This window comes from Pezoporus flaviventris, unplaced genomic scaffold (assembly GCF_033815535.1).
Source record: "Pezoporus flaviventris isolate CSIRO_AGI_PZ_B2104156 unplaced genomic scaffold, CSIRO_AGI_Pfla_v1 ptg000029l, whole genome shotgun sequence".
Taxonomy (NCBI): domain Eukaryota; kingdom Metazoa; phylum Chordata; class Aves; order Psittaciformes; family Psittacidae; genus Pezoporus; species Pezoporus flaviventris.
Genome location: NW_026892577.1, coordinates 11,716,134 through 11,734,001, shown reverse-complemented (window position 1 = coordinate 11,734,001; position 17,868 = coordinate 11,716,134). Strand labels below are relative to the sequence as shown.

At 60.9% G+C, this 17,868-nt stretch overlaps 1 protein-coding gene across 6 annotated transcripts; it reads left to right on the top strand.

Annotated features, from left to right (window-relative positions):
- The first annotated feature begins 4,640 nt into the window (after nucleotides 1–4,640).
- CRTAC1 (cartilage acidic protein 1) lies at nucleotides 4,641–17,829 on the top strand. 6 transcript variants are annotated; one of them, XM_061458972.1, is made up of 16 exons: nucleotides 4,641–4,770; nucleotides 8,298–8,494; nucleotides 9,759–9,955; nucleotides 10,859–10,989; nucleotides 11,641–11,797; nucleotides 12,296–12,430; nucleotides 12,730–12,875; nucleotides 13,028–13,164; nucleotides 13,837–13,919; nucleotides 14,655–14,755; nucleotides 14,840–15,008; nucleotides 15,270–15,415; nucleotides 15,548–15,590; nucleotides 15,891–16,034; nucleotides 17,149–17,274; nucleotides 17,630–17,828. In XM_061458972.1, the coding sequence occupies exons 1-16, from the start codon at nucleotides 4,726–4,728 to the stop codon at nucleotides 17,755–17,757; spliced, it is 2,085 nt and encodes a 694-aa protein (XP_061314956.1). In that variant the 5' UTR covers nucleotides 4,641–4,725; the 3' UTR covers nucleotides 17,758–17,828. The 6 variants fall into 6 exon arrangements, with proteins under 6 accessions (XP_061314956.1, XP_061314960.1, XP_061314958.1 ...); XM_061458973.1 differs by having other exon boundaries at nucleotides 4,672–4,770; nucleotides 8,287–8,494; nucleotides 17,630–17,829; XM_061458976.1 differs by lacking the exon at nucleotides 15,548–15,590 and having other exon boundaries at nucleotides 17,630–17,767.
- The last annotated feature ends 39 nt before the right edge of the window (nucleotides 17,830–17,868 follow it).

Genomic DNA, 17,868 nt, shown 5'->3' with positions numbered 1-17,868 from the left:
CCTGACAGCCCCAGATGGCTGCCACCAGTACCCCAGTTGTCCCCATAGCCTGTTTGCTCTTCCCCAGACACGGATACTGCCTGGGATGGCTGCAGCAGAGCCTGCTGTCCCTTCCCTGGTGAGACCCCCTAGCCAGGGAGCAGCAGCAAAGTGCTCCTTTCATTGAGGAACCCCATCGCCCCTGGCTCCATTGCAGTACCGCTGCAGGCACTCCTCAAGCCTCCTGTCCCGGGGCAGGGCAGTACCCTGGATAAGATTGGCACTGGTGCATCTCTGTGTCAGCCACAGCTCCAGGATCACAAGGCAGGACAAGTCCAGCCCAACCCATGGGGTGTGGGGGACTGCCCTCACTCCCCTACCCTGCACCCCAGCAAGGGAAAGCAGGGACAACAGGGACCATGAGGCGGGAGACGAGCACGGGCAGATCCGGTTACAGTCAGCACGGGGCAGAGAGATAGGCAGAGAACAGCAATGCAGCAAAAAGGGCTTTTAGTGATAATAAATAATTAACATTTCTAATGATGTCCCGGCGACAGGAAGAGTCCACGCAGGGACCCGGGGGCACTGCACACGGTGACAGGAGCAGCGGGGGAACTTGCATGGACTGGGGAGGCAGTGCAGAGCCCGGGGCTGTGATGGGAGAGACACGCAGGGCTGGGGGTCCCAGGGCAGGAGCTGGGCACCCCTGAGTGGGCAGCACATAAGGCCCAGCCTTTGCACTCTGCTGCTGCCTATGGTGAGGTAAATGCTGTGATGGGAAATCAAACACGCTTCAGGGTTGACCTGCCCTCTGATCAACTGGAGCCATAAGATAATGCTGCTCCAGGGGTTCTGGTGCCTGGTGAGCACCTGAAATAGACCTAGCTGGCAGGAGGAGGGGACATGGGAAGGGTGCTGGGAGGCAGCAGCTCACTGGGGTCTGCTGGGATGGGTGGCAGTCACCACAGCACTGCCAACCCTGGCACAAAATTCCCCAGACTGGGAGCTTTCCAGGCACAGGGAGCAGTGAGCTGGCCTGGGATGCAGGACCAGGGCAGGCAGGGGTTCATGGGCAAGGCAGGTCAGGCACTGCAGGACAGTGACAGGAAGAGGACAGCAGGGAGAACAGGGACCAAGGAAGGAGGCCTCTGAGTGTGGGAGTCCATCGCTGTGAGCCACCACACCATGGGCATTCAGTCATGGGAGAGGGAAAAGCAGTCGTAGGAGGAACAAGGGGAGGCATTTTTGGCAGCGCTGGCAACTTGCTTGTGGCCCTGCATAGGCACCAGGGAACCTGCCTGTGCTGGAGCCAGTCTGGGAGAGGAGCAGGGACACCACAGGGGATGGCAGGGCCCAAGGAACCCATGATGGGAGGACAGCGGCTCATGCCCAGCACTGCGCAGGCTGCAGGGGAACAGAGCACTCACTATAAATACATCAGCGGGGTAAACGCCAGGGAGGAGGAGAAGAGCTATTTCAGCTAAAAGACAATGTTAGCACAGGAGTGACTGGGGATAAGTTATCCATGAATATATTTAGGGTGGAAATTAGACCCCCAGAGCAGGAAGGTCCCAGCACAATCTCTCCAGAGAAGGAAGCAGGGCCGGGCAGGAGCTGGGGTCGATGACTGAGGGATTCTGTAGCAGTGACAGCACGTGCCCACTTCTAGTGTCAAAAAGCAGCAAGGGTGGCTGGTGCAGCCCGCCTGGCTGTGCTGGTGGGTGCAACGAGCAGCAGCATGTAGAGCAGCATGCGTGGTAGGGTGCATGTGCAGCACTGCATGCATTTGTGAGTGCAGATGTGTGTGTGTGCACGGGCTGTGAGCACATTTTGTCAGTGCACTGCATGCTTACACACGTGTGTGCAGACAGGGCAGGTGCACACAGACTATTGCATGTGTGCATGTAGGTGCATGTGAGCGTGCTGGCAGTGTGTGTGTAGCTGTCTCGGCCTTCACAATGCTCTAGAAAGAGGAACAGCCCCAGTGATGTATTCTGGAAGTTAGTGCTTTGAGTCAGCACTGCTGTGCTTACCTGCGCCCAGTTTGTGTTGCGCCATCTGGAATGTGCTGGAGGAGACAGACTGGGAGCTCCATGAATCCAGCTGATCCTGGGCAGGTTCCTGTCCTGCAGAGAGTCCCCCAGCTCACAGAGCAGTGCTGTCCCTGTGAGGGCCATGGGGGTCACCTGGCATTACCACCCCACAGGCTCACCCTGGCTGGCCAGAGCACTTGGCACTGCCAGCTACCAGCCCTGTGCCACACCTCTGCCCATTGCAATGCAAGGAAAGGTCCCCAGCATCCTGCTCCCTTCTATCTAGAGAGATTCCACCTTGGCCTTGGCAGATGAGTCACCAGGCACAAGGATGCAGTTTCAGGGCTGCTGGCTACAGGAGGGTCCCCTCTCCCAGGGGGCTGTGTCAGCGTGGAGTGGGCAAGCACCCCAAGAGCAAGGGCTAGGGAAAGCCAGGACAGCTCTGCTCTGGGGATGGGAAAGGGGGATCCCAGGTGTGCAAGGAGGTGGCTGGAGCTCAGGCTGGCCCCAGCTCAGCTGAAATGCCTCCGGCATTGCTTGCAGCCCTGAGTGGATCACAGCAGCTCCCTTCCCCCCGCAGCGTGTCTGGCTGACGCTCGCTCTAATTTCCTGTGCATTGTCCCCACCACTGCCACTGTCCCCTGCGCATCCCACCGCTTGCCACACCGCACAGGCAGGCTTCCTAAGCCCTGCCTCTCTGCCCGCCAACATCCCCACATGCATCCCAGCTCATTTCACTGGTGCTCTGTGCTCCCTCCACAGCTCCCTGCAGAGACTCATGTTCCACACCAGGGTGCTTTCCATATCATGCTTCACATGCAGGCAGAGGGGTGGGATGGAGACAGCTGGGCCATCATGGGGCACAAAGACTGATTCAGGGCTGTGGCTTATGGCCATGGCAGTTGTGCATGCTGGTGCTCTGGGTGCCCAGAGAAACATCTTATCCCAGTGAGGTGGCAGCATCCATTGGAAGGCAGTGAAGGCCTCCAACAGTTGGCATTCGTGAGCACCTTGCAGCCCCACAAGTGGAAAATCACCCCGCTGGATGTTGGTAGCATGGGCAGGGGGCTGTAGCATGCAAGGCCCTCTCAGCATGTGTGTCCCACATGCACACAGCCTGCCTGTGTCTGCTGGTGAATGTGCATCCACTCAGCCAGGGCTGAGCAAACCCCATGTGCTGGCACACTGGGTTTGAGGCCCCCAGGGAGCCGATGTGCCCAACACAAGTCGCAGTCTTGGCACGCTCAAGCTGGCTTCCTGCTGGCCTTTGTGTTCTGTACCTGCCAGTCGCAGGGAGAGCACGGGGAGCCGGCTTGCAGAGTTTGTGTTGATAATTACCCAGGAGGTTACTAAATCTGGGATGAGCTGATGAGTGAGCAGAGGGGGTGCTTGCTCTGAGCACACACGTGCGTGCAGGGCTGCAGCCAGGTACTGCAGCTGCGGGCCACAGGCAGGCAGAGTGTACCCACAGCTCCGGGTGGCATGAGAACACATAAGCACAGCACTGCACGTATGTGGTGTTCAGATTGGCCTCTTAGAGAGGGGGTCATTAGAAATGAAGTCAAGTGGTACTTGATGGCCACGTGGAACCACCTTTGCGGGAAATCATCACTGTGACTGGAGAGCTCTTGAATACAGCAGGGAGAAAAGAACTGGGAGCAACAGGCAGAAGCTGTAGCCAGACATGTCTGAATGAGAAATAAGAGTTTTGGTAAGGCAGGTGATTAGCCACTTGAAGAAGCCCAAACAGCATGGGCTCCTGCTGTCTTTCAGCATGTCTCTTGCTGTCTCCTGCTGTTTCTCCTGGTCCACGCCCCAGACTCTGTGCTGGGGCACCCACAGACATGCTTCTTTGAGGTGACCTGGTAGCCTTGTGCCCTGCCAGTGCTGACTCTCCCACAGACAAGTTCTGCATCCAGAGACACACGGAGAGTTCTGTGCCCAGTGCCGCAGCAGCCACACATGTCAGGGAAGGTTGCAGGCTAACTGCTGTCCTGCCTCAGGCACCCACTGACTACAAGATTTTGGCCAAGTCAGTACCATGCATGGCCACTGCATGGCCATGGCCACTGTTCAGACTGGCTGCCAGGGCACAGCCACTCCTGGGGTCCCTGCAGAGGTGGGTGACCTGCACAGTGATGGCACAGGCAGGGTACTGAGCCCTAAGGGTGTAGCTAGGTGCTGCAGTATGGGAGATGTCTCCCTCCATTCCCTTCCATGCCCTCAACTGGACAGCTCTGTAAGGCATACCCTCAGTGTGCCCAGACCAGGGCAGGTCCCTGGCTCTGCTCTCCCCATCTCTCCAGCTGCTTTTTCAGCGGGTGTGAGCCGTGCCCTGAGTGCCACCCACCCCGCAGCACCTCTGGGGGTGCAGCTCCTCTCCTGGGGGCGGCAGCTCCCCACCGCCGCTCGGGCTGCCCGGGGAGCGGTGCCCCGCTCACCCCGGAGCCCCACCGTCACTTCCATCCCGGCGGGCTCAGTGCCCGGAGCGGCACCCCACATGAAGTCCCCCACAGCATCCCGGCTCTATGGGAGCAGTAAATCAGGGCGGCGCGGCCCCACCTCCGCGCTCTCCATTGGCAGCGGCGCCCCTCGCCCCGCTCATTGGCGCTGCCGCCACCGCCTAGCGCTACATAAGGCGCCGCTCGGCCGGGCCGCCCTTGTCGGAAGCCGGGAGCGGCAGAGCCGGCAGCGGGGAGGCAGGCGCGGCGGGATGCGGTCCCGCCGCCGCGGGGGGGGCGGGCAGCCCCCCTGGCCCGTGAGTACGGGGCGGGGGGTGCCCGTCCGTGAAGTTTTCCGGGGCTGTGTTCAACTCTGGCGGGGTCACCGGCCCGCGGAGAAGTTGGTGGCGGGCGGAGCGGCACCGCAGCCTGCCCCGCGGCGTGCAGGGGATGCGGGAGGAAGGGGGATGAAGGGACGGGGATGGAAGGATGCTGGGCTGCGAGAGGCTGGGCTCTGGAGGATGGAGCGGTGGCCAGGGCTGTGGGCTGGGACTGGGGAGCGCTGACAGGGCACCGGGGTGGTGGGAAGCAAGGGACAGCTCTTCTTCATAGGGACAGTTGTGCTCGGTCACGACTGAGCCTGTGCAGGGGCTGGGGATGTGGGAAGAGGGGTCCAGCTGTGCATCTGCCTGTGTGGGAAGGGGCTGTCTGGGTGCTGGTGGGTCTGAGCCTCCCAAGGATCTGATGTCTCTCTGGGCTGAGCTCAGAGGCTAAGGTGACTGCTCATCTCCACACTGCATTAGCTGCTGCTGCCTGAGCCCCAGCATACCAGATCTGGTGCTGAGGAGTCCTGCATGGGATGAGCCAGCCAGCAACTGGGGGCTTTGGGCCCATCCCAAGTGTTCATGATGGAATGCATGAACAGACTAGGGGCTGTGAGAGGGGTGTGTGAGGCAGCAGTGCTGAGCCCATGGTAGCAGCAGGAGCAAAGCTCACGGGCTTTGGCCAGAGCAGGGGCACTGCAGGGGCTGGGCTGCTTGGGGCTGAGACACTGTGGAGGAGTCACTGCTGTGTCCCTGGGCAGCCCGGCTGCTGTGGGAGAGGGGCTGTGTGTCTGCGGGATGTCTCCTGCCTGTTCTCTGCCCTGGCAGGCACAGCTGTGGCAGCCTGGGAATGGTAGGAACAGGAATATGGTGTTACTGGGGCATATGCAGCATGATGTTATGGGGTGCTGTGATGTGGCTCTGTTGCTGCTGCTTTGGGGTGCCTTTGGGGTGTGATGAGGCCCCTGCTGCACGATGTCACGCAATGTCACAGCGGCGCTGGAGGTGGCTGCAGCCTGGGGTGGGATGTCACTGCAGTGGTGGAGCATGGTGTCCCTGGGGTGTGCGGTGTGGTGGGCAGCAGGGACACAGTGGCATGCAGGATGGAGCAGCTGTGCAGAGAACCAGCTCCCACCCACCTCATGATGTAGGCCAAGGGCTGGAGATGTGCATGTAGGTGCATGAGGAGCCCTCTGGACAGCATCCCTCCACCTCTAGTGAGGAGTCTGGGTCTACCTGCCCCACAGCTCCCTTCCCAGTCCCGTCTCACCCTTCCCACAAGGCATTGCCAGCCACAGCCATGTGTGAGGATAGATGAGCCCTACATGCTGCATCCCTGCCGTGGGGCCAGCACCCTGTCCTTGACTGCCTGGCTGTACCCTTCCTGGGTGGCCATGGCACCCCTGCCCTGCTCCCATCCTCCAGCTGCCTCTACCCTTGCCTGGCACCTTGGTTTGGTGTCACCAGGCTTAGACGTGCTGAGCAGGCACCCTGGGCTGACCACAGCCCCTGGGGTGACCTTGCCACCAGATGCCACAACACAAACCAGGACATGCTGGGACAAGAAAGATTGAGCTCTTCTTCCCTGCATAGAAGCAGGACCCTATAGCCTCAAACCTCAGGTGGAGATTCGGTGCCATTAGCAGCATGCTGGGAGCTATGAGGCCTTTCCTGTCTGCCAAATAGCCTGAGCTTCCCTTCCCATTCCCAAAATGTCCTGGCTCTGGGCCGTGCATCCCTTCCTCATGGCACCGAGCTCCGGATCACTGGGAAAAGCCTTTTGTCTCCAATCAGGAACATTGTTTCCTCCTGGAAAGGCTCCACCCAACTTGGAGGGATTTTGGGTGCAGCTGGATGGGCTGTGGGGGGCAACCTGGGGAGCAGGCCAAGCCATGGGGAGTGGGAGCTGGAGAAGGGGGGCAGAGCAGAGAAAGCCTTAATTATGTCCTGTGGACAGGGCCCCATCACCTGGCTGGGGATGAAGGGCACTGCTCTGCATAAGCAGGGGTCTGCATGGCAACCTTGCACCTATTTGTCCTCATGTGGGTGGCTCTTCCCCATGCCTTCTTCAGTGGCAAAGACTCCTCTCCCTCACTGCCTTTCACTGGGGAGTGACAGCCAGGGACTGTCCCATCCCTGTGCAACCCAATGGAACCCTAGCCCCATTGCATGCGCCTTGCATGGGGCACTTACAGTGGGATGCAGGGCTCTGGGTGTGTTGGGCAGTGGGACTCAAGGCTTCTTCTGCAGCTGGAGGACAGTCCCTTCCCACCCAGCCAGGTGGGCCTGGAGGGTATTTGGTTGTGGCAGGGGAATTCTGGCCCCTAAAGACCCTTGGGACCATTTCCATCCCCAGGAGAGGCAGCAGCAGGCTGTTCCCCACAGCCTGGTGGGTCTGCAGGATCTAAGCCTTGGGCACCTTCCTGTCTCCAAGACGGACACATGTGGCACCATGCAGCTGTCGCAGCTCCCTGTGCTCGCTGACAGGGCCCACAGCATGGGACCGTTCACCCCTGTCCCCCTTGCCAGTGCTAGGGGGCAGCCCTGCTTAGGGAATGGAGCAGTGTCCCGACCTTGATGGCCGGGTGCACCAGCCGTTCCTCCAGTCTGTGAGTGGGGCAGGCTGGCTTTGCTCCCAGCTGGAGCTCTGGCACGTGGGGCTACAAAGGTTGGTGCTGGGTTCTTCTCCTCTGGAGGGGATTGCCTGGCCTGTGGTGGGGGCTGCCTGTCCTGAGTGCCACCTTCTTTGTCACCTGTGCTACAGCCAGGTCAGAGCCAGCTCCAAACTCTCTGCAGCCTTGCCAGCAGTGCTGGCAGGCACCGTCCTCCGCAGTCCAGGTTAATTGAGCCTCTCTTCCCAGGCTTCTGTTCCTCCCAGCATCTCCATCCCGCAGCCGCACCCCTGTGCAAAAACCTTCCCTGGCCAGGCTGGGAGGAGCTCACCCTGCAGAGACCCTGGGAGAAACTGTGCCTGCAGGGTGGGAAACTGAGGCATGCAGGAGTCACCCGGCAGAGTATCCCCATGTTCTCCCCATGGCTTTCCCCAGCTCTGGACAGGGGAAAAGCTCCCCAGCCTGGCAACTCCTGGCTTCCTCTGGTCCTGCCACAGGAGCAGTGATTGGCATCGTGACTTGCCAGGATCTTGGGTGCCAGCAGCCCCTTGGGGTAGGGCAAGCTGAGGCTGAGCTCAGCTTCATCAGCACCCTGCAGCCCTCTTGCTGCCTTCTCAGTCCCTCCCATGGGCTGGGTTCCCAAGGTCCCACTCCTGCTCAGCCCTGGCTCCCAGCTCATTGGAGTACAGTCTTATTCCAAAGGAGCCCCAAAGGTGAGTTGAACCCAGCAGGGCCCATGCATGGGGATGCCAGAGGTGTGGCAGTGCCCAAAGATCGGGGGGCTGGTGGCGTGGCATAGGCGGGTGACAAGGAGTGGAAAGATACTGTCTCCTATGCAAGGCTGGTGGAGATGCTTGGGCACCGTGGAGCAGGATCTCCTGGATTTGACGGGCTGCAGGTCTCTCCCAGGTGCCCAGGATGCTGGTGCTGTGCCTGCTGTCCCTGGCCTGGCTCAGCGAGGGCTCCCAGCGCAGTGAGCCCATGTTCACGGCCGTCACTCACCGCCTCCTCCCACCTGACTACGACAGCAACCCCACACAGCTCAACTACGGCGTGGCTGTCACTGACCTGGATGCTGACGGTGACTTTGAGATCGTCGTGGCAGGGTGAGTGATGAACCCAGCACCTCGGTGACAGCAGGACCTGGTGGCCTGGTAGGGCCAAGAGCATCTCACTCTTCCGGAGGCATGTGACTGGTTGAGGGTTGTGCTCAAGCATGGAGAGATGGGGGTCTGCATGCACCCACGAATGTGTGCACCCACGCAGGGCGTAGATACCAACTGGGATGCTGCCTGTGCAGGAGGTGTCCCCATTGTGGCTCCAGGTCCCTCTGGCTCAGTATAGCTGCCCAGTGGCTGGGGTCCATCCTGCAGTGTAGAGCATGTGTGTCCCAGGCTGGCTTTGCCCTGCTGACAGGACTCGGTGCTCTCTGGATATCTGGTTAATTGGCTGGAGGGTTTTTATAGCCCTTTATTGGAGTGGTGGCTCGGAAGGGTTCACAGGAGCTGGGGAGGCAGGGAGCTGTGTGCCGCACTGCCTGCGCCCAAGCGGGGCTGGGCTCAGGGCAGCTACTGCCAACAGGTCTGGCCCTAGCAGGGACCATGGTGCAGGCTCTGTGTGTGTGCTGGCACGGCTGTGAGCTATGTGTCTTTGTACACAACACTGTGAACACCCCGAGGGAGGCTTGCACATGCAGGGAGCCCCTCACTCCTACAGATCACATCCATTGGAGCTGTGGGAGCTGAGGGCACCAGAGTGGCGGGCAGAGTCTGACCCTGCTGCTGCTCTAAGCATCACCCTGGAGCAGCAAACCACAGGCAGCACTGGGGAGCCCAGGGCAGCCTGGGCCACCACTCCCAGTTGGGCTGAGCCAAGCAGCTGGATGGGGTTTTATAAGCACCACAGTGCCTGTTGTATAACTTGTTTACCAGTGCACGGGGCAGGAGCAGGCGGGGAGTCAGTGGGGCGCACCATGCTGGGAGGATTTGCCTTGTGTACTACTTTCCGTGCCTTGGGAAAGGGCTGCAAGCCAGAACCTGCACCTCGTCCTTTCCTGCTTGCTGCCCCAACCCCACCTCTGCCCTGGCATTGCCCTGGGGTACCCAGGCTGGGTAGAGAGAGGATGCTTGACATGAGCTGGAGCAAGTCCAGGCTAAGCCCTCTCCATTGGCAGCCAGAAGCCAGCCTCATGTTTGGGTGCTGAGGGCAGCCCAGGGTCCCTGGCCTCCATGGACCACACGGGTCATCATTGTCCCTGTCATGGGGAAACCTGATGTCACATGCCGTGTCTTCCCCCCTCGAGGGGTGGGATGGGGAGTTTCATCCTGTTCCCAAGTCTTGAGTGGGCATCACCCCTGCTCGCACCCTCAGGTACAATGGCCCCAACCTGGTGCTCAAGTACGATAAGCTTCGGGGACGGCTGGTGAACGTGGCGGAGGACGAGCAGGGCTCCCCATACTACGCACTGCGGGACCGGCAGGGCAATGCCATTGGTGTGACAGCCTGTGACATCGATGGGGATGGCCGTGAGGAGATCTACTTCCTCAACACCAACAATGCCTTCTCCGGTGAGCCCTGCCAGCGGCCATGCCCCGAGGCCTGGCATGGGGGGAGCTCCCAGCACAGCTGCCCATGACCTTCTGCATGTGAGGGATGTGTGTGAGCTGGAGTTAATTTCTCAGTTGAGTGGCTCCATTGATTGATGGCAATGCAGATGGATGCTGAGCCTGGCCAGCCACTGAGTCAGCACTTCCAGCTGCCCACCACCCTCCTGGTGGTACCCTGAGTGGGACAGCAGCTTTCCCACCATCCCTGGGGATGCACATCCCCACTGTGCCCTACAGCATCTGTGCCCCTCTGTGCTATGGCTCTCCAGTGCCTGCTGGGCCAAGCCAGGTCTAATCCTACCCTGCTGGTGCTGTCCCAGCTCCTGGGATGCCTTTTTGGGGGAGGTGGCCTGTGTGGTCCAGCCCAGCACCAGGCATCCAGGAGCTCTCTGGGGCAGTGCTCCAGCCCTGTGTCCCTGTCCCACAGCCCTGACCTCCAGGCAGCAGATCCGTCTTCCTGACGCTCCTAATTACCCATGGCCACTGGCACACCAGTCCCTAAATCAGTGCTGCCGTTGGTGCTGTCATGGCAGCACGGCTCACTGCCTGTGCCTGGCACTCAATCGATTTCTTACCTTCCCAGGGATGATCTACAGGGCTGTGCCCTGCTGGGACACATTTTATCTTAATGAGTTGATTCTTCTGTGTGTCTTGTGGCGACCCTTAAGGGTCATGGGGACTCTTGCAGTGGTAGCTCTGTCCTGTGGTGCTGCTGGGGGCTGCAGAGGACGGAGCAGAGGTTTGGGATGCTGTAAGAAGTGGAAAAAAGGTCCTGCTTCTGCAGCCTTCCCTTGCTGCAGGGCATCCTCTTTGGGAGGAGGTGGAACACTGCAGCCCCCTGACCCATGTCCCCCACCTCCCCAGGCATGGCCACCTACACAGACAAGCTCTTCAAGCTCCGCAATGGGCGCTGGGAGGACCTCCTGAGTGATGAGGTGAACCGGGGCGTGGCCAGCCGCTTTGCCGGGCGCTCCGTCGCCTGTGTGGACCGGATGGTGAGCAAGCAGCGCATGGTGGGCAGGTGGCATCTCCATTCCCTTCCCTTCCCACGGCCGTGCCCCTCCAGCCCTTCCTTGTAGGCTCCCAGGGGATCTTTCCCCTCAGCACCAGCCTCATCCCACCCCAAACCGGGGTCGGGGTGCTCCCCAGAATCCCATGCCTGTCAGGGCTGGCAGCCCCCCCAGCTGTGGAGACTGCAGGCGGCTGTCCACACACTTGCTGCCAGCTGATAAACGTGCCTGTCAAGGTGATTTATGTTCCTGTCACCTGCTCTTTCTTCTTCCTCCTCCTCCAGCGGTTTGTTTCCAAATGATTATCACTAAATCAGGGTCCAGCTGCTGCACGGGACAAGGGGTACAGTGGGGATGGGGAAGAGACCTGGCACATCATAGATGCTGGGGCGGGGGGTCAGGGTGCCCTGTGCCTACACCATGAACCTGGGACCACAGAGCTCCTGGAGGCAGTGGGGCACATCCCCACTCCCGGAGTGCTTTCCAGCATAGGCTTTGCAGAGCACGTTCTCAGCACATGGTTGTGGTGCCTGGTTCCATGGAGCTGTGAGAGCATCCAGCCCCCGGCAGGGAGTGTGGTCCCCGTGGAGGTGGGGTTTGGGTGGGTGAGTGCTGAGGAGGTGCCGCCGGCCGCAGGGCTCCGGCAGGTACTCCATCTACATCGCCAACTACGCCAGCGGCAACGTGGGCCCCCACTCGCTGATCGAGATGGATGTGACTGCCAGTGACCCTGCCCGCGGCGTCGTGGTGCTGGTGGACGTGGCGGCGCAGGCTGGCGTCAGCAAATACACAGGTACCGGCTGCTGCGGGGCACGGTGAGCGCGGGGCCCCGTGGCAGGCCGGGCAGCGGGCAGTGCCATGCGTTAGGCTGCCTGACTGCCCCATCTAGTGGCAGCCCCACGGCCAGCGGGAGGGACCAGGTTCACGGCATGCCCGCCTGGGCTGCCCCGTCGCCTGGGCTGATGCCCGAGGGTCTATGGGCACTGGAGTGGGGCAGTGGAGAGCCTGCGCCCGTGCTGCCTGACCGCCGCGGCGGCCGCTACCGTGCCCAGTCTCCCCAGCGGTAAATTGTCACTAATTAGGAGTGTTGTCACCATGGCGATGGCAGTGCTTAGGGTGGGGATGACACAAGCCGCTGCCAGACTCAATTAGCTCCTGATGAGACCGATTAAAGGTGGGAGGTGGGCAAGGAGGGCACTCTGGGTGGACAGCACCGACGGGGTTTGGGAAGCATGAACTCCCCTGGGGAAGGGCACCCACTGTCCCCTCACTCCCGTGCTCCTGTCCCCAGGGGGCCGTGGTCTGGCCGTGGGCCCCATCCTGAGTGACAGCGCCTCTGACATATTCTGTGGTAATGAGAACAGCCCCAACTTCCTCTTCCACAACCGCGGGGATGGAACGTACCGGGATGTGGCAGCTGCTGTGGGTGAGTAGGGGGAGCCGGGGGGAGCAGCCAGGTTTTAGGGACCTCAGAGCAGGGCTGACTGCCTGTCACCCCCTGCATGGGCTGGTTGAGAGCAGGGTGGAGGGGCAGTGCTGGGGACCCAGAGCCCTGCTGACCACTGGGGTGGCTGGGGTGCACGAGGGCATCCAACAGTGCAGGGATGCAGCCCTGCACAGGGAGGACCCATGTGGGGACCGTGGGGCACATCCTGGGAGGTATCCCCGGGAGACAGAGTCAGGAAGGGAGTCCTGTCTCCCCCCCATCCCCTTGCGGCTCCCCAGGGCTGGATGACCCCTACCAGCATGGACGTGGCGTGGCGCTGGCTGACTTCAACCGCGATGGTCGGGTGGACATTGTCCATGGCAACTGGAACGGGCCACACCGCCTCTACCTGCAGACTGGGGCCCCCGGGCGCGTCCGATTCCGGGTGAGGGCCCCCCACTGCCATTGAGCCTCCCTGGCTGGGATGGCTGTCTTCATCCTGATTTGGCTTTGAGCCCAATTCCCAGCGAGAAGGGCACGCAACATCTCACAAAGCGGGACCCAGCATCTCACTCCCTGTGCCCACCACTCATGCAGGACATCGCCACCCCCAAGTTCTCCATGCCGTCCCCTGTCCGCACTGTCATCGCAGCAGACTTTGACAACGACCAGGAGCTGGAGGTTTTCTTCAACAACATTGCTTACCGCGGCTCCTCTGCCAACCGCCTCTTCAGGTAGGAGCCTGGCAGGTACCAGAGGGCTGGGGCAGCGTGCACCCCGCTCTGGGGGGTGAACAGCCCTGGAGGCACAGCCAGGCTCATGGGGCTCCTCTCCAGCAGTGGCATTGCCTGGGCTCTGCTAATAAAGGGTGCCGTGACTGAGCCTTTCCCAGTATCATTACCAGCCACTGTGATCGTGCCCGCAGCAGCCCCTTGGGTCCCCAGCACTGCTGATTAGCAGTTGCATGGAAACTTGCTCCTGGCTCCTGTTAATCACGGGGGTCAATTCCTTGTTGCCACTGTGTGGGACCTCCTTGCCTGGTGTGTGGGGTGGGGGGAAGCTGGTTGTACACCCAGTGCTGGCACATGTGGGTGGGTGGAGGTCAGTAGTGTGGCAGGTTGACCCGGGGGAAGGGGAGTGTCTCCACTGCTGGTGGGATGCAGCAGTGTTTGAAAATGGCATTTCTGCTCTGCAGAAAAGCCAGGCTCGTACGGCATCCCTGTCGCCCCTCCATGGAGCAGGGATGTGAGGTGCCAACGGGCAGGGACCAGTCCTGTTCCCCGTTCACCCTGCATAGCCACTGGGGCTGTCACCTCTCTACCATGCTGCTGCACAAGACAGGCACTTCTTGGGAAGGTGCTGGGGATCATGTGGTCTGGGACTAACACCCTGTCTGTGCTTGGCAGGCTCATCCGCAGGGAGCACTCGGACCCCATCATGGAAGAGCTGAATCCAGGAGATGCGCTGGAGCCCGAGGGACGAGGCACGGGTGGGTCTCTCCAGCCCTGGCAGTGGGGGCCCATGCTGGGGATATGCCACAGGACCACTTCTATGCTCTATGCCTGGGCATGCCACATGCCTGGCTGAGTCACCTGCCTGCTCCCCACCAGCATCCTGTAGCCCCCATCATCCAGGAGCAGCCCCATGCTTTCTCTGTCTGCTCATGCCCAGCTAACAGTGCCATCTCCAGTTGCTCCCCAGGGCTTCACTCTTGGGGGGCTCCTTCCTGGATGCCCACTGTTCAAAGCCAACCTCTGTGTTTGGGAGGGGGTGAGGCAGTCTCTTGTGTCCTACAGCCCCCCATGCACTGCATGTCCCCTTCACTGCCTGGGGAGCCAATCCACCTGAATGCAGAATGCCACACACATAGGGACCCTTACTCCTGCACTGGGGTCTCCCCATCTTCTCTATTGACCTTGCATTGCTGGGAGTGCATATTAGGAAAAATTTCTTCACCACAAGGGTGATCAGATACCAGAAAAGCTTCCCAGAGAAGTGGTGGAGTCACCATTCCTGGAAGCGTTCAAAAAACATGTAGATGAGGCCCTCAGTGACATGGTTTGGTGGTGGAATTGCAGTCCTTGGACTTGATCTTAAAGGTCTTTTCCAACCTAGTTGATTCTATGAATGCTGCTGTCACCTGTGGAGCCCACACCAGCAGAAGGTTGTAATGCTGGGAGATATGGGGCTTGGTCCCAGACATGACATGATCCTGTCTTTGCAGGGGGTGCAGTGACAGATTTTGATGGCGATGGGATGCTGGACCTCATCCTATCCCATGGAGAGTCCACGGCACAGCCGATCTCCATCTTCAAGGGCACCCAGGTGAGTCAAGCAGGGGGTTTTCACATCATCCCCAACCCTTCCACCTCTCCTTGCTCAATGTCCCTGCTCCCTCCTCCCTTGCAGGGCACCAACAACAACTGGCTGCGCGTGATCCCGCGCACCCGCTTCGGGGCCTTTGCGCGGGGGGCCAAGGTGGTGCTGTTCACACGGCGCAGCGGGGCCCACCTACGCATCATCGACGGCGGGTCTGGGTACCTCTGCGAGATGGAGCCCGTGGCGCACTTCGGACTGGGTGAGCAAGGGGCTGCCACCAGCCCCAGCCTTCCACCCTGCTCAGGGGCCAGGTCTGCCGCTGCAGTGCCCTACAGCACGGTAGTCACCTATGACCATTGGTTCATGTGCACCCCTTGGGCTACAGCCCCGTGCATGGGCTGTCAGCATGGGCACCTGGGGCAAGGGCAGGCTTTGTCCCTCCATCCCTACCACCCCCTGGCCTCCTTTCAGCCCCTGCCCGCCCTGGAGACCCCCCCTCTGACGGGCTGCCCGCCTGCAGGGCACGACAAGCCCAGCAGCCTGGAGGTGACCTGGCCGGATGGCCGCGTTGTGTCACGACCAGTGGCCAGCAGTGAAACCAACTCTGTCCTGGAGGTCCCCTACCCCCTGGACACGGAGAAGCCGCTTGTGCCTGCCCCACTCGAGGTGAGGGCCAGCCATGTGTGCAGGGTGGGAGGCGCTGGGGGTAGGAATGAGGGGCTGGGTTCTGCTGGCTCTGTGGCTGCCCAGGGCTGATTCCTCCCCATCCTGGCGGTTTCCACTTCTCCCCAAATGCAGTGCGGGCAGGGATTCTCCCAGCACGAGAATGGACGCTGTGTAGGTGAGTGGCTGCCAGGGGCATAGGCTATAGAGGGGAACTGTGGTGTCACAGGGAGGGGGGAGAGCATGGTGCCGGGAGCATGGCTGGCATGCAGCAGGCATTGTGCTAGAGCATCAAGCAATGGAGGGCAGCAGGGATGTGGCAGGGAGGCAGTGCTATGAGCCTCCTAGGCAGATGCATGGCCTGTGTGACTACATCTAGGGAGGCATCCAGCATGTGCAGGGGGAACTGGAAGGGCCATGGCTGGCAGCCCCAGGCTCCCAGCCCAGCCATCTCACACCAAGGCCCCTCTGCTTGCAGACACAAATGAATGCACCGAGTTTCCCTTTGTTTGCCCCCGGGACAAGCCTGTCTGCATTAACACCTACGGCGCGTACCGCTGCCGCAGCAACAAGCGCTGCGGACGGGGCTTCGAGCCCAATGAGGATGGCACAGCTTGTGTGGGTGAGTGATGGCTGGGACCCTGAATCCCATGCCACTGCAGCCTGGCAAAGTCCATAGGCACCCCTTGGGATGCTGCTGCACCCTTGCCAAAGGCTTGGCTGCACCCTGCAAGCTGCTGGTGGTTGCACAGCCACATCCACCCTGGCTCCCTATCTGTTTGCCCTGTGCCTCCTGCTGAGCTGCCACTGACTCCCCTTCCCTCTTTCTCTCTTGCTCCTTCTCTCCTTCTCTGTGCAGCTCAAGTGGCCTTTTTTGGGGGATACCCCTCCACTGGGAGCTGGCCCAGGCTCCCCCAGAGCGCTCTCCTCCCTCTGGTCCTTGGACTCTGCCTTTGCCTCTATGCACTTTAAGCCCTTCCTGTAACACGCCAGAGCAGCCTTGGCAGAAGGACTGGCCAGCCTCTGCCTGTCTCTCCTTTTCTCTCTCCATGTCGAGCTGCCCTGGAAGTGCCGGCTGTGCCCTACAGGGGTGGCCTGTGGTGGGAGGGGGATGGAGCCCAGCTGTCCCTTTGCACCTTGTTTGGGGATGGAAGCTCCCTTGCCCAGCACTGCCCCTGCCCTGCCGGCACTTCTCGGGCTGGTCGCTTGCTCCGTCGCCTCGATACTGTACCATGTGCCTGCTGGTTTGGCCTGCGACGTGTGTGCTTCGCCTACCCCCTTCTCGGTGATGGGGACCACCTCCCCAGCCCTGGCAGAGGAGGGTCCCCCCGGCCCTGCAGGGGAAGGACCCTTCTGGTCTGTTTTTTAACGTATTGACCCCGCTGTTTGGAGTCTGACCCTGCTCAGTCTTCCAGCCCCTCTCCCAGAGAACCCCCTCAATAAACTATATCCAGTCTATCAACCCTAGCTGCTGAGCTGTGCGGTGCAGGGTTGTGCCCAAGCTTCTGACCATCCTGCTCTGGGGCTTTATGGGGACAGTGCCCTCCCTGTCCTGGTGCCAGGAGCTAGCTCTGCACAGTAGCCCTGGGCAGCTCTGCCCCTGCCCATCCTTGCTTCCAGCCATGGGACTATGGGCACATGTGCAGCACTGGAGGGACCGGGTGCTCACACCCCAACAACAGGACATGCTGCTTTCCCCCTGCATGCTGTAACCCCCTTCTCTTCCCCACCACCAGACATTGACGAGTGTGCCCAGGGCTTGCACAACTGCAGCCAGCTCTGCACCAACACCCCTGGGGCATTTGCCTGCCACTGCCACCTGGGCTTCCACCCCCTTGATCCTGCTGCCAGCCAGTGCCTGGGTGAGTACCTGCAGGCAGCAGGGCCAGCAGCACCCCATGCTGCTACAGGGCACAGCCGTGCTGCTGTAGGAGCAGGGATGCTATTTCTTGGGTGCCCTGTTGTGCTCATAGCCCTCGTCCCAGCCAACCCAAGACACGTGGGACAGAATGGACAGACTGTCCTTACCACAGTAAGGAGGTATCTGCCTCCCAGCAGCCTTGGGGACAAAGGGTGTCAGGACAAGAGCTGCACTGCTGTAGGCACTGGAGAGGCTTTCATGTCCCAGCCTCACCCTGCCCCAGGGCATCCCCTCCATGTCCCCTTGACGAGCCCTGTACCCTTGGCAAACTCTGACCCTCTCCCCTTCTTTCCCAGATGTAGATGAGTGCCAGGCACAGCCTGGCCCCTGCGAACACATCTGCCACAACAGCCACGGCTCCTTCCACTGCCACTGCCGCCATGGCTTCTCCCTGGGTGCGGGTGGGCGCTGCCGGCACAACTAGCCCACCCAGCACAGCCAAGTGCCCCCTGCTCGCCCCCTGCACCATGCCGGCTGCACCCAGTGCCAGCTGAATAAACCCCTTCCTGCACTGGTTTTCCTGCGGGTCACTGGA